General features: G+C 37.0%; 1 protein-coding gene across 9 annotated transcripts in view; it reads left to right on the top strand.

The window, feature by feature from the left end:
- ATE1 (arginyltransferase 1) overlaps positions 1–18,723 on the top strand; it is a 174,884-nt gene extending 156,161 nt beyond the window's left edge. For all 9 annotated transcript variants that reach the window (XM_045024770.1, XM_045024769.1, XM_045024765.1 and 6 more), the window contains one exon: positions 15,294–18,723. In XM_045024770.1, coding sequence (XP_044880705.1) covers positions 15,294–15,472 — 179 coding nt within the window. In that variant the 3' untranslated portion in view covers positions 15,473–18,723. The remainder of the gene's footprint in view (positions 1–15,293) is intronic.
- Positions 18,724–19,383: the final 660 nt, after the last annotated feature.

A 19,383-nucleotide genomic window follows, 5' to 3' on the forward strand; every position in this document is an offset into this window, starting at 1 on the left:
TAAGGTTTAATAAGTTGTGCTTGCAGTACTGTAATTCTTTTGTCTTAATTTGTTAAACAATCACAGATGATGTTGAGATAAGATGCATTTTTCCTCTTAAGACAGAAAGTTTGCCTTTTGAATAGTGATTTCAGAGATTACCAGCTTCTTTTCTGCTAGAGTAAGTGAACTGCAAAGACTTGGCTGAGTCAGACCATCCTGAACGTTTTACTGTACTTCCTTTGTGACTTGTTCTTGCTGGTTTTAATTAAAAACTTTTTTTTCCCTGGTGAGGTGTTTATGTTAGCTAATGCTTCCTTTTAGCTGTGCTTTTAGTTCGGTCTGAAGTAGTAGTTTTTATATCATGAGGGATGCTGGACATTCATTTTTCTTGATGAATGAGTTTGAGACACAATTTGAGACAAAAAAACTAACTTATTGTTTTGCGTAAATATTAATATTCGTGTGTCCAGCTTGTCTGAATTGTGTACTGTATCTTTCTACTAATAGTTTATACTATTCTATTTTTTGAAAGACTTCCTGTATCTAGCAGCTGACACAAAAGAAAACATGCTTTACAATCAATAAAAAGCAAATTAAAATAAAATTCAAAGTCAGATATGTCATACTTTAAACTTGCTAGCTAGCAAACTGTAAGTCCATTAACATTGGTCTGTACATCTTTAATTTAGTTTATCATTACAGATCTCAGCTGTAAAATTTGAAAAGGTGATAGTATACAATTAGTTTCATTTTGCTCTGAGCTCTCAAAGATCACATGATATGAAGCACTTACAACATTTATAAACTAAATTTGTATTTGAATTGAAATTTTTAGATATTTTAGCTTCCTGCAAGTTACCACACCTTTTTTATTTTATTTTTTAAGGCATCATTTTTAATGTTGGCAGTATAAGGCAACTCTCATCCTGACACATTGTACATTCTGCTTCTTTGCAGGTTTAACACACTAGAAATCCTTGAAATTAAATACAAAATTAGCATTTATGACTAGTGAGTTTCAAAGCAAAGTGGAAACTGGTTTATAGTCTCTTTTATATGGTAATTTCTTTAAAAGCAGCCTCAAAAGCTGCCAGTCACAGAGATCCAACTTTTATTGTTAATGGCACATTTTTGTGCCTCCCACACTGATTTTAAAATATGGAGTGATACACTGCATTATATGACCATTAATTCTTCAGTTATTTTCTCTAAGTTACTAAATATGGAGCTAGATCCTCTAGTATGATAAGGTTGTTTTGCACAGGTTAAGCAGCACAAAGAAGCCCTAAAAACAGTATAACTGGCAACTTGAGGATACTCACTGGTTACAGGAAGCTTTGAATGGCATAGAGCCACCCAGTGGCTCCAACAAGACTCCCCCATTCTCACCCAATAGCTAGCAAATGAAACATGGAAACTGGTATTCGACAGAATATTATTATGCCCCAGTGATCCCTCACTGGTGAAAGGGCTCTTTCGGCCCTGGGCATAGATTAGAGCTGACCTGGGGACAAAGTTAAGGTTGTGCATGCAACTGTAATGTTTCCTTTGTGTTCAGTTATTAGGATTCTCTCCCCCCCCTCCCCCTCCCGCGCGCAATGGGGTGTTCTGAATCCAGTGAAGTAAGTTTTTGTTTCAAATTTTTTTTTATATTTGGGGCGGGGGGAGTAAGTTTAGGTTTTTGCGTTGTACCAACAGCCATAAGATCTAAACTGCAGTAAACGATATATGAAATGTGAGTTCTTGGACTGAAACTAGAGACTAAGCAGTATTTTTAGAGAGGTAGCACTTCCAAATGGATTTACTCCTGTCAATTCAAGCACCTATCTCAGAGTTGCACAGACATTTCTACATGTAGAAAATAATGTGCATCTATCTGATCTTTGGAAGTTGAAGCTAGGCAAATTCAGACTGGAAATAAGGCATACATGAGGGTAATTAGCCATTAGAACAATTTACCAAAGGTCATGGTGGATTCTCCATCACTGACCATTTTAAAATCAAGATTGGATGTTTTTCTAAAAGATGCCCTGTAGGAATTATTTGGGGAAGTTCTATGACCTGTGTGATACAGGAGGTCAGACTAGATGATCACAATGGTCCCTTCTGGCCTTGGAATGTATGAATCTGTGAATTTACCTATATTTAGAAATGCAATGTTTACCTTTTGGAGTGCATCAGTGCTTCCTACTGTTATATATTCATCTGTGCTACGAAATCACTAGTGAACCTGTGTGTTTAATGTCCTCTTGATACCTTAAACATGTGTCTCAAACCAGATGACAGCAGTTAAAGAAACATAAGCAATCTTATTGGGAAAATGGTCTTGATGGCCAAATATTTTGCCTGGTATAGGGGTTTTATAGTGGGGTTTAAGGAAGCTCGGAGTTATGATCAGAGACAGCCTCATATCAGAGTTTAGCTGGGATATCATGTTTCTTTCTTCATTAGAAAAAACATAACCAAATAAGATTTTATGGTGACTCTCTAAATGTATCCAGTCCAGAAAAATATGAGGAATATTTTCCTAATTAGTGACTTTTAAAAAAAAAATTGGCAGTTGTCCAATTTCTTTTCTGTTTTAAAAAGTAATAAATGGCAATAAAACTGACACTTAAATTTTTTTTGGCTATTTTTACTTTTTTGTTTTCCTGTCATTCAGAATTTTATGTACTTAAAAGATGAGCTCTTAGCTTGTTCTTTTGTTTCTTGCATAATTTGAGAATTGGTGTTCATCAGCAGTCCATTAAATGAGAGAGAAGAATCAGGCAAAAGGTGTACCCTTCAGTGATAGCTTCCTCAGGTACTGCCAGCGCCCCTCAGTTCTGCCTTGATAGGCCTTTAGCCTCTTAACAGGTTCTTTGTAACTGGCCACATTTTTGTAACACATCTTCCCATACTCCTCCTCTTATTTCTGCTAATTTCTGCCACATATTGAAAACAATGACTTTCAGGGACTGTGTTGTGACTGTCTTCGCTAGTCTTTTTTCATCAAAACTGTTTGAACCCAACAACCCAAACTTGAAAAGCTGATTAAGATTTAAAAAATGTGCTGCAAAGAAGTTTTGAACCATTAAGCTTTTCATGTTGTGGTGCTGATCTAAAGCATGTTTATAGTTGCAACTGTGCATTTGTACAACTGTCTACATTTTCTTAATCTTTCTGTGTGCTTCCAAAAGTCCCTTTCCCCCGTTACTGCCAGAAACATGTAAACACAAAATCTAACGTAAAATTCTCTAACTCCCTTTAAGAAACCAGGGAAATCTGCTTGTTCAGCTGATATCAGGTCATAATTAAGAAAATTAAAAAAAAACTTTGGATTAGATTCAGGAATAATTTCAGAGAACAGAAAGATTTGGGCTCTAGCTGCTCAAAATCTTTATAGGAATAATAAGTAAAAAAATAAATTCCCACAAGAATTTTAAAAAAGGAAAGCCAAAGCTTAAGCTCTGAGAACCTGCAGTTGTGAGACACTCTCGATGTTCACCTCGTTCTTTGTATGAATAGAATGGCAAAATACTTTGTTTTATAACACTGTCTTTCACTAGTTTACTGAGTAAGTGAGATTATTGCCAAAGTTAGCATAATATTAATGTTTATGCGCTACAGTTAGGGCTGTCAAAATCTCAAGGCATAATTTGTAAGTTTTGCTTTCCAGTTTTCTTTACAAATTTGAGAGTATTTTTCAGTTGCCTTGTGAGGAAAAAAACAAAGTTGAAGAAACACTGGTTTAAACTGCAGTAATCAAATAAAGGCTACTCTCTCCATACACCTCCACTCCCGCTAAAGTCCCTTACCAGCTGCCATATTGCGGAAACATTCCCTAGAATGAGGGCTGATTGAGATTGTTTGTTTTTTGGAGAACACTATTGCTACTGTTAAGTGATCACTCGGTGTTTGCTGTGGAGCAACTTAAGGCCCTCACTCCAGTATCTGAGCTGGCTGTCTCAACAGTTCTCATACCTTTTGACTAGAGAATGAGTATCCAGGCCAGGAAATCTAATCAATATCTCTTCTAGCAAGACAGAACACTAACCACGGGGCCTCTGGGCCAGCCGTACTGCTGGTTTCTTTTTCATTGATATTTGGCAAGCCATTAGTCCATAACGACAGCTAGATACTACAAATCAGCAAATGATTAAAAATATCAGCTGGTAGCATTCTCTTTGACTTGTGTAGTTATTGCTCATGTATGAGATTTCAATAACTTTTTAAAGATAAGGAAATGCCCAGACAAAAACTGAAGTTAAGGTTGCAAGTGCATACCAGTAATTTAAGGGTACAAACCATTACAAGGGTGTTATGATTATCTCAGAAACAAGCATTCCCAGGAAATTCACAGTTAAACTTAAAGAAATTCAAACATATTAAGATATAGAAATGGATGGCTAAGGCACCCAAAATTTTCATTCTGCCCTTTCACACTAGGGGGGAGGTGCAATCCCAGTATCCATAAAAATTAGTTTATTCTAACCTGGAATGGTCACAAACACTAAAATGCATTGATCATAGTTTATAGGTATTGCGTGGCTTCAGCTTTAACTGGTCTACAGTGAAATGTGTAGAAATCTCTTTTGAAATCTAGTGGTTTTAGCATAATCCTAATTTAATGATGATTGTAGTTTTTTGCATGGCAGCTAGGACTGTGTGATAAATAGGAGACATAAATAAAGTGTATGTAATTCAGCTATGTCAAGCAATTTTGGTTTAAAAAATAAAAATCAGCAGATGACTAGTACGTAAATTACTTTGTGTGTTTGAAAAAAAGTGGAGAGGGAAAATGTTTTTAAATTAACTTTATTCAACAAAATTTCCATATAAGCTTTTAGCTTAGAGACTTTAGTGATTGACCGACCGCATATTATTTCTTGGAAGCCTGAACATAGCAATTTTCCCAAATTTTGCTGAGCTTTCAGAAATATTTCCATTCATGCTTTGTGACTTGTTCTGGATAAATTACTTGAAAGAAGAAAAGAAAACTTAAGATCAGGGTATCCTGTTAAAAAGTTAGTTGATATGTACTTTGCTATAAAATTACCCATTTTTATTCAAAATGTTTCAGTCTGTTTCCCATTTGGAGAAGAAGTTTTAAATTGATTTATTCTATACTCTGGCATAAGCCTCCAGAAAATTGTTGCAAATCAATATGAGAACGTGTGAGAGACTAAATCACTGGATTATACTTCTGTTAAAGTTTGCCAGTTTGAAGTAGAAGCATAAACCAGTTTGGGTTTCTTTAAACCAGAACCATAATATGGGTAGCCAAAGTTTTATATTGAGTTGTATTGAGGCTTTTAAAGCTGTGTGCATTTTTGGAGCTATCCTTCCACTGGTAACTAGGAGCCTCAACTTTTTGCACTGACAGCCGCAGTTGGCTCTAGGTTCTTAAAACCTCATCCTCTGTAGTGTTGAATTTTTAAATCCTTTGCCTTTTTCAATATGTAACTAATGTACAGATTCTGCTGTGTAGCTGCATGGAACCATAAAGTAGTCTGAGTATGATCCTGTACATTCTAGTAAAATAAGTGTTTATTCTATATTTCCTTGCTATGTACTATACAGAAAGGATAGACATGGGTGTTAAAGGTGGGGGAGTAGCATTGGACATGAAACGTTCTATAGACTGTAATGAAATAATTCTGAGTAACGAGAATTTGCATGGATACAAATCCAAAGTTGTCATAATACAAATCTACTAGTGGGTTTACCCTTAAGAGACAGATGTTGTGTATGTAGTTTTGGGGGAGCTCCAACAGCAAACTAAATCTAATAAAAGCAGTAATGATGGGTGACTTCACCCTAATCTAAGTGCATATAAAGTTAGGGTTTAGGGTTAGGATTTGGGTAGTTCATGAGAATAAAGTTTAGAGTAGTGGTATTTTTGAAATTTAAATTGTTTCTTGGACCAGTTAGTTCTAGAGCATACAAGTGATAATCATTTCCCAAATTGTATTAAATAACACACTGGAGTTGGTTTAAGAAGTAACTATGTTTAGTCAAGCCATCAGGTAATAGTGACCACAGAATAATTAAATTCAACGTTTTCAAGGGAAGGATTGCACCAAAAAGTAGCACTGTGGCATTATAGTTTAGAAAGGAGATTTTTTTTTAAAAAAAAAAGGGAAACTATTCAAAAAGAGCCTGAAGTCAAAAGTGAGGAAATGAAAATCCTTAGGCTCAGCATGGAGGCTGCTTAAGCATACCAGAATTGAGTCACAGAAAATATATATACCCCTAAACAAAGGGAAAGGAAAGGAATAAAATTATATTGTTAAATGAGAGAGTCCAAGAGATTGAGTTAAACAGGTATCCTTAAAGAAACAACAATAACAAAAAAAGAGAGAAATCCAGACCAACTGAGAACAATAGAAAGGAACATAAACTATGACAAAAGTAATGTAAGATGAAAATTAGAAGAGCTGAGAGAGAATTAGCTGAAGACAAAAAAAAATTAAATACATCAGAAACAGGAAACGTGCAAGAGATTCAGTGAGTCTGTGTACAACCAGGCAGTAGAAGGAGAAATGGAAGAGGATACAAACATAGCAGAGTAGCTGAATGGTTACTAAATGGTTGTAGTGGCCTTCATGGCAGAAACAATTACCCTAAATCAGTGATTCTCAACCCGGGGCCCCTTGGGGTGGCTGTGAGCACATTTCAGGGGATACTCCAAGCATGGCCAGTGTTAGACTAGCTGGGCCCCAGAGCAGAAAGCCGAAGCCCCACGGGATGGGGCTGAAGTCCGTGGTCCTGAGCCCTGCCACTCGGGGCTGAAGCTGAAGTCTGACCAATGTAGCTTCGTGGGGGCCCCTGGCAATTGCCCTGCCCTAACACCAGCTCTGGCTTTTATAAGCAGAAAACCAGTTACTGTGGCACAGGTACACCGTGGAGTTTTTATAGCATGTTGGGGGGGCCTCAGAAAGAAAAAAGTTGAGAACCTCTGCCCTAAATCTTGTCTTTTTTGGTAATAAAGATAAAGCATTGCCAGAGACTGAGGGATCGAAAGAGGAAGTGTTGAGATAATTTAAGAAAATAACAACAAATCCTCAGGACCAGATTTCATTGATTCAAATAGGCATAAGAGATGGGATTGAGAAAAAGAGCATTTAGGGTGAATTTCAAAAAAACCTTCTTGACAGTGAGGTGTATGATGTCTTCCCAGGATATGCATAGAAACTCTCTTCTGCAGAACATTAAAAACTGGACTGAGGGGAAGGAAATACACTGTAAATAACCTTGAATGGTCCTGAGGGTGAACTGGTTGATCAAGTCTTTTCTGCCTCCAACATCTTTAATTTTATGAGCCTTTTGATACTGAAGAATAAAGCGCACAGAATTGGGGGGAGAAACAGAGGTCATTGGATGGTTCATGAGAATATACTGTGAGAAAGCGTGGTGAGAAAAAGCATCTTTTCATTTTATTTTTTTAATTATAACAGTTTATCCAATGAATAAGGTTGCTGAGTTGCCCTTTCTACTTTAGCTGCGTCTGGCAGATGGTAACCCATGAGAAAATTGGGGAAGGAAACTAGGAAAACACTAGTTAAAACTATTTTAATAAGACACAGAAGCAAGATTAGTTGTTGGGCTTTTTTCATGCTTTAAAAAAAAACACTGTTTCATTTACATTAATATACAACAGATTTCTTTCCAAGCTGAGATGAGAGCGGCATCCTGTTTTGCACCTATGTAACAGCACAGTTACATAGAGAAGGGACATTGGCACTCATTTGCAATAATTATAAAAGTACAATTAATTGTCTTTAATGTGCACTTAATATTCAGATTTAGCAGCAGCAGATTTCTGATTTTTATGTTTGTCAGGTCATTTCTTCTTTAAACAATATCAGAGCCCAATCTGTTTTTATTTTCCATTAAATCCTCTGGAAGCCATCCTACCTTAAGTAGGATGGCTTCCAGAGGATTTAAATGAATAAAGTGAATACTTTCCTACACTCATATGATTTTGGCACTAGAACAGTAGCAACTGGAAGCTGACTAAATTGTTTCTTATGGATTTGGTATTGTGGTGACAGAACTTCTTATTCACCCTTTATAAAAGCCTAAAAGCGTACCTGAGATTAGTTTAGTGATGACTTAAAGTTCAAAAAACTGTTTCTTTTTGAGATGCAGTTTGTCATATTTATTTAGTCATTGAAGTACTTTCACAGCAGGTTCTTTTTATCAGATAACTTTATTCTTTTATGGGGTTGATAAATTATACTCACAAGAGACAGGTAATCTCTCTGGTGTTTAAAAGAACACCTATAGGGAAGGATTGTATTATTCTGGTCTTTATGTAACATCTGTAAGAATCATGAATGGGCATTGAATTAGAAGCGTAAAACATAAATACGATCACTAAAAGCATAAGTTAGGGGGCCATGCATATCTGAGTTTAACATATTGCACTTTAAGACAGTTTTTACGTCCACATACACACAGTCTCTGCAGTTGTGTCGATGCTGAACTCAGGATGATTCTTGCTTCAGCAATGTTCAGGATAGTTGCAAGTTTCCCTGATTACCCTGTAAGGGTGCATTTTTCTGAAGACTTATAAAATGGTGCCACTGTCCAAGTAGGCATTGGTCTACTGCGTGGTTTGAGAAGCGTTGTTCTTCCCCAGAAAATACTTGCCCGCAGCTACGCTAAAACCCTGATAGCAATAAGTATGTTGCATGGTCTGATTCCAAAGAGGACAATGCACTAAGACCTGATGTAGTGAGTAAAAGTGAGCTAAGCATATAAAACGACACATTCAACAACCCAAACAAAGTTCAACTGAGCCAGTGAAGACTGTAGAGAAGTTGAAGGTGCAGTAGCTTTAGTTACTGTAATGCATACAATCTGGGGCCAGGAGAAATACAAGCCAAGAGATTCATTTGCCCACAATATCTGGTTTCAGTTTTAAATAGAAGTAATAAATATCAACAAGTCAGTAAAGAACAGCCCTAAAAGTGCTCTCTTCAGACAACTTGTGTTGAAGACTAGTTTTGGCACCAGTCCAGTTCAGGTTGTAATACTTGGCCTAAATGTGTAGTAAGTACAAACTTTTGTCTATTTAAGAAGTTAAAATAACTTTAATTGTGTCACCTTCTGAGGCTGAACTTGCAAATTTTGTTCTCTTTGAACTTTCACAAAGAATGAAAATAGTATAGAGGAGTGGGAAGAACTGGTAGAAAAACAAATCCATTAAGATACCGAAAAGGTATTGGCTACACATCAAAAAGCCTAATGGATTTCAAAGAGGGAGAAAAAGCCAAAACAAAGTGTTTTTTACTTCAGTGTTTATCTAAAGCAAGTGCCAGCAATAATTAGTGGAGAAGCGAATCTTAGCATGTACTTTTTCTTCTTTTACATCACTCTTTCCTGCTCAAGAAGGACATTGTACCTTTATGTAAGGAACCACAACCGATAAAAGTAATGAAGTCATTCTGAACTGGATGAAATCTAATGAAGCTCTATTTTACGTATTAATATCCAGATTCAAGCAATCAGCAGAAAAATTCTGATTCTGCAAGCTTTAGTGGTGACTTTCAAAGGAAAAACATTGTTAGTGACCTCTTTTGTTTCTTTGTAATGCATAAAGAAGGCCTGAAAGGGGTTTTTAAATCTTTTTTTCATAGTGAGGGTCACGTTTTAATAGACATTCTCATGAACAGCCTCCCATTCCCCATCACATACGCCCATCTCCCCTCTCTTTCATAATAACTCAGCCTACCTATGGCAGCTACAGAGGTTGCTTACATGGAAAAAATATTGAATTTTTTAACCTTTGTGCAATTTAGGTGTTGGAAACCAGGCAAACCAGCACCATGTAATTAGCCAGCTCTCCCAAGACCATCAGCAGGTACTCCAAGGACCACCAAAGACACCAGTGTGGCAATACTTGGACTAAAGGATGCAGCATGAAAATCTGTCTAGATTACATAAAACCTGAACAGACTACAAGTATTCTATTAACTGCCTGTAAAGAATTTCAGATGCATTTCAGGGGCCCCTGGATGGTTGAGATACAAAAGGAGCGCTTAAAGACGATAAAGTCATTGTGGAGAAACTAAATGAATTCTTTGCTTCAGTCTTCATGGCTGAGGATGTTAGAGAGATTCCCAAACCTGAGCCGGCTTTTGTAGATGACAAATCTGAAGAACTGTCACATATTGAAGTGCCAGTAGAGGAGGTTTTGGAATTAATTGATAAACTTAACATTAACAAGTCATCGGGACCGGATGGCATTCACCCAAGAGTTCTGAAAGAACTCAAATGTGAAGTTGCAGAACTATTAACTAGGGTTTGTAACCTGTCTGTTAAATCGGCTTCTGTACCCAACGACTGGAAGATAGCTAATGTAACACCAATATTTAAAAAGGGCTCTAGAGGTGATCCCAGCAATTACAGACTGGTAAGTGTAACGTCAGTACCGGGTAAATTAGTTGAAACAATAGTAAAGAATAAAATTGTCAGACACCTAGAAGAACATAAATTGTTGGGCAAAAGTCACATGGCTTCTGTAAAGGGAAATTGTGTCTTACTAATCTATTAGAGTTCTTTGAAGGGGTCAACAAACATGTGGACAAGGGGGATCCAGTGGACATAGTGTACTTAGATTTCCAGAAAGCCTTTGACAAGGTCCCTCACCAAAGGCTCTTACGTAAATTAAGCTGTCATGGGATAAAAGGGAAGGTCCTTTCATGGATTGAGAACTGGTTAAAAGACAGGGAACAAAGGGTAGAAATAAATGGTAAATTCTTAGAATGGAGAGGGGTAACTAGTGGTGTTCCCCAAGGGTTTGTCCCAGGACCAATCCTATTCGACTTATTCATAAATGATCTGGAGAAAGGGGTAAAAAGTGAGGTGGCAAAGTATGCAGATGATACTAAACTGCTCAAGATAGTTAGGACCAAAGCAGACTGTGAAGAACTTCAAAAAGATCTCACAAAACTAAGTGATTGGGCAACAAAATGGCAAATGAAATTTAATGTGGATAAATGTAATGTAATGCACATTGGAAAAAATAACCCCAACTATACATACAACATGATGGGGGCTAATTTAGCTACAACAAATCAGGAAAAATATCTTGGCGTCATCGTGGATAGTTCTGTGAAGACGTCCACGCAGTGTGTAGAGGCGGTCAAAAAAGCAAACAGGATGTTAGGAATCATTTAAAAAGGGATAGAGAATAAGGCAGAGAATATATTATTGTCCTTATATAAATCGATGGTATGCCCACATCTTGAATACTGCATACAGATGTGGTCTCCTCATCTCAAAGATATACTGGCACTAGAAAAGGTTCAGAGAAGGACAACTAAAATGATTAGAGGTTTGGAACGGGCCCCATATGAGGAGAGATTAAAGAGGCTAGGACTTTTCAGCCTGGAAAAGAGGAGACTAAAGGGGGATATGATAGAGGTGTATAAAATCATGAGTGATGTGGAGAAAGTAGATAAGGAAAAGTTATTTACTTATTCCCATAATACAAGAACTAGGGGCTACCAAATGAAATTAATGGGCAGCAGGTTTAAAACACACAAAAGGAAGTTCTTCTTCACACAGCGCACAGTCAACTTGTGGAACTACTTACCTGAGGAGGTTGTGAAGGCTAGGACTATAAGTGTTTAAAAGAGAACTGGATAAATTAATGGAGGTTAAATCCATTAATAGATTCATAGATTCTAGGACTGGAAGGGACCTTGAGAGGTCATCGAGTCCAGTCGCCTGCACTCATGGCAGGGCCAAATACTGTCTAGACCATCCCTGATAGACATGAATCTAACCTACTCTTAAATGTCTCCAGAGATGGAGATTCCACAACCTCCCTAGGCAATTTCTTCCAGTGTTTAACCACCCTGACAGTTATGAACTTTTTCCTAATGTTTAACCTCAACCTCCCTTGCTGTAATTTAAGCCCATTGCTTCTTGTTCTATCCTTAGAGGCTAAGGTGAACAAGTTTTCTCCCTCGTCCTTATGATACCCTTTTAGATACCTGAAAACTGCTATCATGTTCCCTCTCAGTCTTCTCTTTTCCAAACTAAACAAACCCAATTCTTTCAGCCTTCCTTCATAAGTCATGGCCTCAAGACTTTTAATCATTCTTGTTGCTCTTCTCTGGACCCTCTCCAATTTCTCCACATCTTTCTTGAAATGTGGTGCCCAGAACTGGACACAATACTCCAGTTGAGGCCTAACCAGCGATGAGCAGAGCAGAAGAATGACTTCTCGTGTCTTGCTCACAACACACCTGTTAATGCATCCCAGAATCATGTTTGCTTTTTTTGCAACAGCATCACACTGTTGACTCATATTTAGCTTGTGGTCCACTATAACCCCTAGATCCCTTTCTGCCGTACTCCTTCCTAGACAGTCTCTTCCCATTTTGTATGTGTGAAACTGATTTTTCCTTCCTAAGTGGAGCACTTTGCATTTGTCTTTGTTAAACTTCATCCTGTTTACCTCAGACCATTTCTCCAATTTGTCCAGATCATTTTGAATTATGACCCTGTCCTCCAAAGCTGTTGCAATCCCTCCCAGTTTGGTATCATCTGCAGACTTAATAAGCGTACTTTCTATGCCAATATCTAAGTCATTGATGAAGATATTGAACAGAGCCGATCCCAAAACAGACCCCTGTGGAACCCCACTGGTTATACCTTTCCAGCAGGATTGAGAACCATTAATAACTACTCTCTGAGTACGGTTATCCAGCCAGTTATGCACCCACCTTATAGTAGCCCCATCTAAATTGTATTTGCCTAGTTTATCGATAAGAATATCATGCGAGACCGTATCAAATGCCTTACTAAAGTCTAGGTATACCACATCCACCGCTTCTCCCTTATCCACAAGACTCGTTATCCTATCAAAGAAAGCTATCAGATTGGTTTGACACGATTTGTTCTTTACAAATCCATGCTGGCTATTCCCTATCACCTTATCACCTTCCAAGTGTTTGCAGATGATTTCCTTAATTACTTGCTCCATTATCTTCCCTGGCACAGAAGTTAAGTTAACTGGTCTGTAGTTTCCTGGGTTGTTTTTATTTCCCTTTTTATAGATGGGCACTATGTTTGCCCTTTTCCAATCTTCTGGAATCTCTCTCGTCTCCCATGATTTTCCAAAGATAATAGCTAGAGGCTCAGATACCTCCTCTATTAGCTCCTTGAGTATTCTAGGATGCATTTCATCAGGCCCTGGTGACTTACAGGCATCTAACTTTTCTAAGTGATTTTTAACTTGTTCTTTTTTTATTTTATCTTCTAAACCTACCCCCTACCCATTAGCATTCATTATGTTAGGCATTACTTCAGACTTCTCGGTGAAGACCAAAACAAAGAAGTCATTAAGCATCTCTGCCATTTCCAAGCTTCCTGTTACTGTTTCTCCCTCCTCACTGAGCAGTGGGCCTACCCTGTCCTTGGTCTTCCTCTTGCTTCTAATGTATTGATAAAAAGTCGTCTTGTTTCCCTTTAATGGCTATTAGCCAGGATGGGTAAGGAATGGTGTTCCTAGCCTCTGTTTGTCAGAGGGTGGGGATGGATGGCAGGAAAGAGATCACTTGATCATTACCTGTTAGGTTCTCTCCCTCTGGGGCAACTGGCATTGGCCACTGTCGGCAGACAGGATACTGGGCTAGATGGACCATTGGTCTGACCCAGTATGGCCGTTCATATGTTCTCTTTGGAAAACCCATTAGAAAAATATCAATCTCAGTTTTGGAAGCCTATATTTTTTCCTTTTTTTAATTAAAACTGTTTACCCATAAAGTAACTATTAGAATTATTAGGATTTCCACATTGGTGGTTTGATTGAATCAGCAGAAGACATCATCCCAGTTGTTTATAATTCATAGTGCAAAGGGAAATGGTGTAGAATGGACTCCAGCAAGATTCATTTGAGCGGGGTCTTAAATCTTACACCCACTGGGAAATGGATTTTGTTACATTGGGGTGGCAGCTTTAGTTGTAATGAAGCACAATTTTTAGACATGAGTAAATTTGAAATATTAAACAGATTGTTAGAAAATTTGAATATATATACATGGATCATGAAATGGCTTTATACCTGCCCATACGAACTTTGTAGCCAAAGTATCTTCTGAGCCCACAAAAATATTTGGTACTCTTCGCACAGCTTATGTCTTATATACTTACACTGTAATGAATGTCTTTTTGCTCTGTTTTCACTTAGCATTCAAATAGTTCTACTTTCCAAAAGTAGCTTTTATGCTGATTTTTATATTAATGGCCATGTAAACCTAGTGTTCAGCAAAGTCAGTGTTTTCTTTAAACAACACTTTGTAAAAACCTTATTGATGTATCATGCAGCTGCTTTAGGCACATGGCTAGTTGTTCTCTTGCTTAAGTTAAAACTTTGTTTCCCAGTTACTCTAGAACCCTTTTGCCTGAGATGTAAACACCTACACAAATGAGAATTCAGCAATAGCAGCAAGAACTGAATGCAAACAAACGAAGTTTTAACGTTCTCAGCACAATACTCTTGCATGGTGCTTGTTAGAATAAATCAGAGTGGTATCGTACATTAGGTTAATAAAATGCAACTATGGATGAGGCTTGCTGCCTGTTTGGGTCCTGAAAGCCTAGGGAAATTTGACAGGCCAATGCTGTCAACCCTGTTTATTGGGTCTCAGGACAATGGTATGAGACTGGGAAGGGTTATGTAATAAAGGACACATGCTGGACCTCATTCCACTACTGAACCCAGCTGATTGGTATTCATGGAAGAGTGCAAGAGTGATTAGGAGTTGGTCGGGGATAAAGCTGTACTCAGTTTGGGAAGAAATTTTGTTGCCTTGTTTATACCCCAGAAAGAATTATGTGAGCACCTTTCTCAGCCAGCGAAACAGGGATCCCGTGCTATAGCAATAACATTTGGAAACAGTGTAGTTGTCAAAAACAACACTGCTCTATGGCAACTGTGGGAAGCCCGTTTTGGTCAATTATATTGGAAAATAGTTTCAAATAGAGTATTGCTTCTGGCACGGATCTCCCCTGAACACAAATTTAAATATAGCTTTTTATGTGTGTTAGAAACAGCATACCTAACTACTTCAGTTGGGGAAATGTATGATTTATTTTCACTCATCATGGATACGTGCTTTTCAACTTATGATTTACATGACACCAGAAACCATGCATCTAGATCAGCTCAAAACAAAGTTATCTTATTCTTTAGTACTAAAGAGAGCACATAGGTACATTACCTTTTCTTAATCAAAGACAAGAAGGTGAGGAAATGCATACTAACAAGGACAATATGTTTATTAATTTGTGTTTTTTTCTTTTTGCAGTTGATGAAGGTTGTATTAAAGAGCTGGGCCGAGTTCGGGTTCTTCACAAGAGAACTGTAATGCCTTACTGCATGTATAAGAAAAGACGGAAGGGGCCAAGCGATGAAGCCAGCGTTCAGCAGTATGCAAGTTTGGTGGGACAGACATGTTCAGAAAGGATGTTGTTGTTTAGAAGTTGAAGAGTTATTAAATGGCTCTTCTGTGCCAGTATATTTTATTGCACTGCTGTTGGATGATAAATAATACAGTTCTGTAGGACTATTAAAATAGAGAAGTATAAAATATAGGTATCTGTAATAGGCTATTGTGAATATATGCTAGTATACTTACAAGCAAAATCCGTTAACACTTCAAATGATTTACAGCAAGGCTTCAGCAATATGTAGAGTGTCTTAGCTACACTTGCTTGCAGGAATTTTTTAAAATTAGGTACTTTTGGCCTTTCTTTGCATTCTGAATACCTTAAAGTACCCAAGTGAACTGAATACCAATTTATTATTTGTTTCTGTAGAGGCAAAGGTTAACTGTAACTCTCCCCCAGATGAACAATACATCTATTAGAAAATCTCTCATATGGCTCCCTGGAAATCTGTGATAAAAATTGTGGAAGTTGTAGTGAAATGTGTGTAACTCTTAGGTTTGTACATGAACTATTGCAAGAGACTTGAAGTGTGCAGTTACTTAATACAGAATGCTGCACTATTATATCATACAGTTTATTACCATGTAATGTAAATATATACAGGGGCTCATAATTTCACTGGAACCATTTTGTTATTTTTAAATAATGTGTATTACAGTGACGGAGCTCACACTGAACTTGGAAATTAGATTGATTTCTCAATGAAAAGGGTGATAAAGTTTTGGAAAGCTTTCCCCTTTAGAGATAAAACCGTTATAAAATTACCAAAGAGATACCGCTAAGTGGTACAGTGAGTAAATATGCTAGCCTTATACTTTTGAAAAGGGTTCATATCGGAATGTGGATCACATGTGTAAATGAGTTTGGTAGTTAGCTCATGCTCATGTATACATATTACAAAACCATACTCAAAAAACACCCAGGCCTTGACGTGAAGTACCACTGCTATTCCGCACTGAGGTTCATTTGAAGAATTGTGTGGGGAAGCTTGCACAGCACCTACCTATTCTGTATGCCTTATAGCTAACAGTGTTAGCATCCCTGGCTTTCATTTACACTGCAGCCACTCATAGGATGACACATTTCATTTTATTTTTGACTAAATATTTGTACTAGTTTAAAAATTCAAGAGGTTATGTTGCTTTATTATAAGCACTATATTATCTCATATATTTGAATATTATGTGTGCCCTTCTGCTATCTTTGTGTCCGTATCAGCTGATAGAACCCAGTTTTTAGATAGTTCATCAATAGATTGCAATATCATAAAACTCCACACATTTGGAGTTTTGTTAATGTTTTTGCTAAAGGAATCAGTACTTAAACTGAATCAGTTTGAAGTTACATATTAGCCTTTCAAGAAAGTGATTCCTGTTGGAAAAAAAGTATCTTTAGGTGCTTACACTCTAATGTACATAACCTGTGGATTTAAAAACCATCTTCAATCCTTCAGGAACTTTGATTTAATTTTAAATAGGAGCCATGTACAAACTTCGGCACTAATGATAATTAATTGGAAATGGAACAAGAATAACTAATTGAGGTCCAAGCAATGACATTCAAGACGACATTTTTTCTTCCATTCTACTCCCCCATTTATGATGATCATAATATTGGTTTCAAATTCAAGTTCAAGAATATTTTTGAGAACTCTTGTATTTTCTCAACATGGTTACTGCATTGGTCTAGTCCAAGTCAAGTGGCAATAAAGAAATGATTATGGGTGTTAGCATCACATCAGAAGTATGATGGTCAAGCAGTTAGAATTCAGAGGTAGTTTCCATATGCTGTAATTCACATAGTTTATCCATGATTCAACTGATGGTATTTTCACAGAAGAAATACCTACAGTCTTGTTTTTCAATGTGGCCTAAACAGTTGATTTCTTTCTAAAGAGGAAATACTCTTCTTACACTGTGTTAATGCTTCTTTGAGTGATGCACAGTGACAACACAAATTAAAATATAATATTGAAATGTAGTAATATCCAAAAATAACTTTTAATGTAATATACATTTATACAAATTGATCAGAAGGGCAGCAGCTCCCAGGGGTTTTGGTATTAAAATGCAACACTATGCATGGTAGGCTTCAGACTTACCAGGTTTATTTCAGTTTGCGGACACTTGCGCATTTCATACTAAGCCCCCTTAGTATGAAAGGGTGCTTAGTATGGGGTTATTCTTTTGGGGTTATTCTGGGGTTATTCTTTTGAAGAGCAGAGCTCTTGCTGTGCACTCAATTAACGGAGGCACCGAAGGGTACAGAGATGATGCTCAAACTTAGGATAGGCTTTTCCAAAGCACTCACTGTTGGCCTAGCTCTACTCCCCTTGAAGTCATCAGTTAAAGCTTGCATTAATTTCAAAGGGAGAAGAGCTAGGGTAATGCTGAGTGCTTTTGCTCCCATTCTTAATGCCTCAGATAGATATATTAGTTTGGTTTTTTTATTAAAGAATGTTACAATTCTTGGAAAGATGCTTCAACCAGATATACAATTAAAGAAATATGGGATATTTAACCAATTAAAATTTGAGGACTGTCAGGCTTGATGTTGCCCTGTTTAGTTTGACAAGAGAATGTACTTGTCCATTTCCTAGATGAACACAGAATAGGTGTCACCGCTCTCCGAATTTCATTTCAATTGCAATGCTATGGCTATGTGTACTTTTGTATTCTTTCTGTTAAACTTGACCACTTAGTTCATCCAATCTAAAAGACTGAGATCTGATTTATTTTTTCTTTTCTGTTATTTCAAAGGAGATTATTAATACAGTATTCGTCAGCACCGCTCACTCTACTCTTGTTTTGGAAATGCTAAAAAATACCTAGGGTGAAATCAATGGGAGTTTTGTCGTGGACTTCAGCGGGGCAGGGATTTCACCAGTAGTCATTTTTAATTTAGTATAATGTCATGTCATTGAGAACTACTGTAATTAGAAGTTCTGAATTTAGGAAAAAATATTTAAACATTACTTTTTTTTTCAGTGTCAGTAAAAGCTGGAAAGAATTACTCCCCAAATGCTAGGTTAACTTTTTAAAAATCTATGTGGTTTCTAAATGAACAGAAAAGTCAAGAAAATGCAAAATGATGGCAAATACTAATAGAATATTTAATTTTAATTAGAATTAGCTGGGAAGCATATTAATTTCCAACATCAAAAGACTTCAGCAAATGTAAAGGAAAGACTTGCCTGCATGTTGAGTTTATTGTATTTGTAACTGCTTTTCAGCCAGTCTGCTTGACATTTCAATACAAAAAATAAAGTGATTTCCTGTTTGCTTTGAATGATTATAAATAATTAGTAGCTAGATGATTGTGGTCTTCAGTGTTTCTCTTTCTGAACAACCAAGACAATTGTTTCCTAATGTGTACAGCCAGGACACAGAAGTCAAAGGACAACATTGTTTAGGTGGCATGTGTATCAACTCAAATGCAGCTTTTCTTTGAAATTACTCATTTTTGTCCTAACTAGTAAAATTAAAACAGCTGCTTACCTAATACCTTGATACAACTAATTGCCTATTCTACTATGAATAGATAAAATCTAGAGGTATTACTTTTCAGATATAGCGAGAGGCACAACTAGTCACTTCAATTGGTCTTTACTATTTCCAAAAGGAAGTTTTAAAAATTAATTACCTGACCCAGGCAACCAAATGTTCTGCAGTTTACAAATGAATACATAGGAATAATACCAGAAGCACTGCAGTATGTAACAGTATGTATCTATTATCAGACCCTGAAAAGAGCACCGCACAACTGAGAACTATATATTGCTCTATATGTGTTTATAGTTGCATATAGGTACTTTCTCAGAGCTCAAGTATATCGCTCATTTTACTTTGCATTGATGGTGATTTGTGCAATCAGATCTTCACTCCAAACAGTACAACATGGTCAAGACACAAATATGAGATTTCCTATGCAGTCCTTATAACGTTAATA

This window comes from Mauremys mutica, chromosome 7 (assembly GCF_020497125.1).
Source record: "Mauremys mutica isolate MM-2020 ecotype Southern chromosome 7, ASM2049712v1, whole genome shotgun sequence".
In the NCBI taxonomy this organism is placed as follows: Eukaryota; Metazoa; Chordata; order Testudines; family Geoemydidae; genus Mauremys; species Mauremys mutica.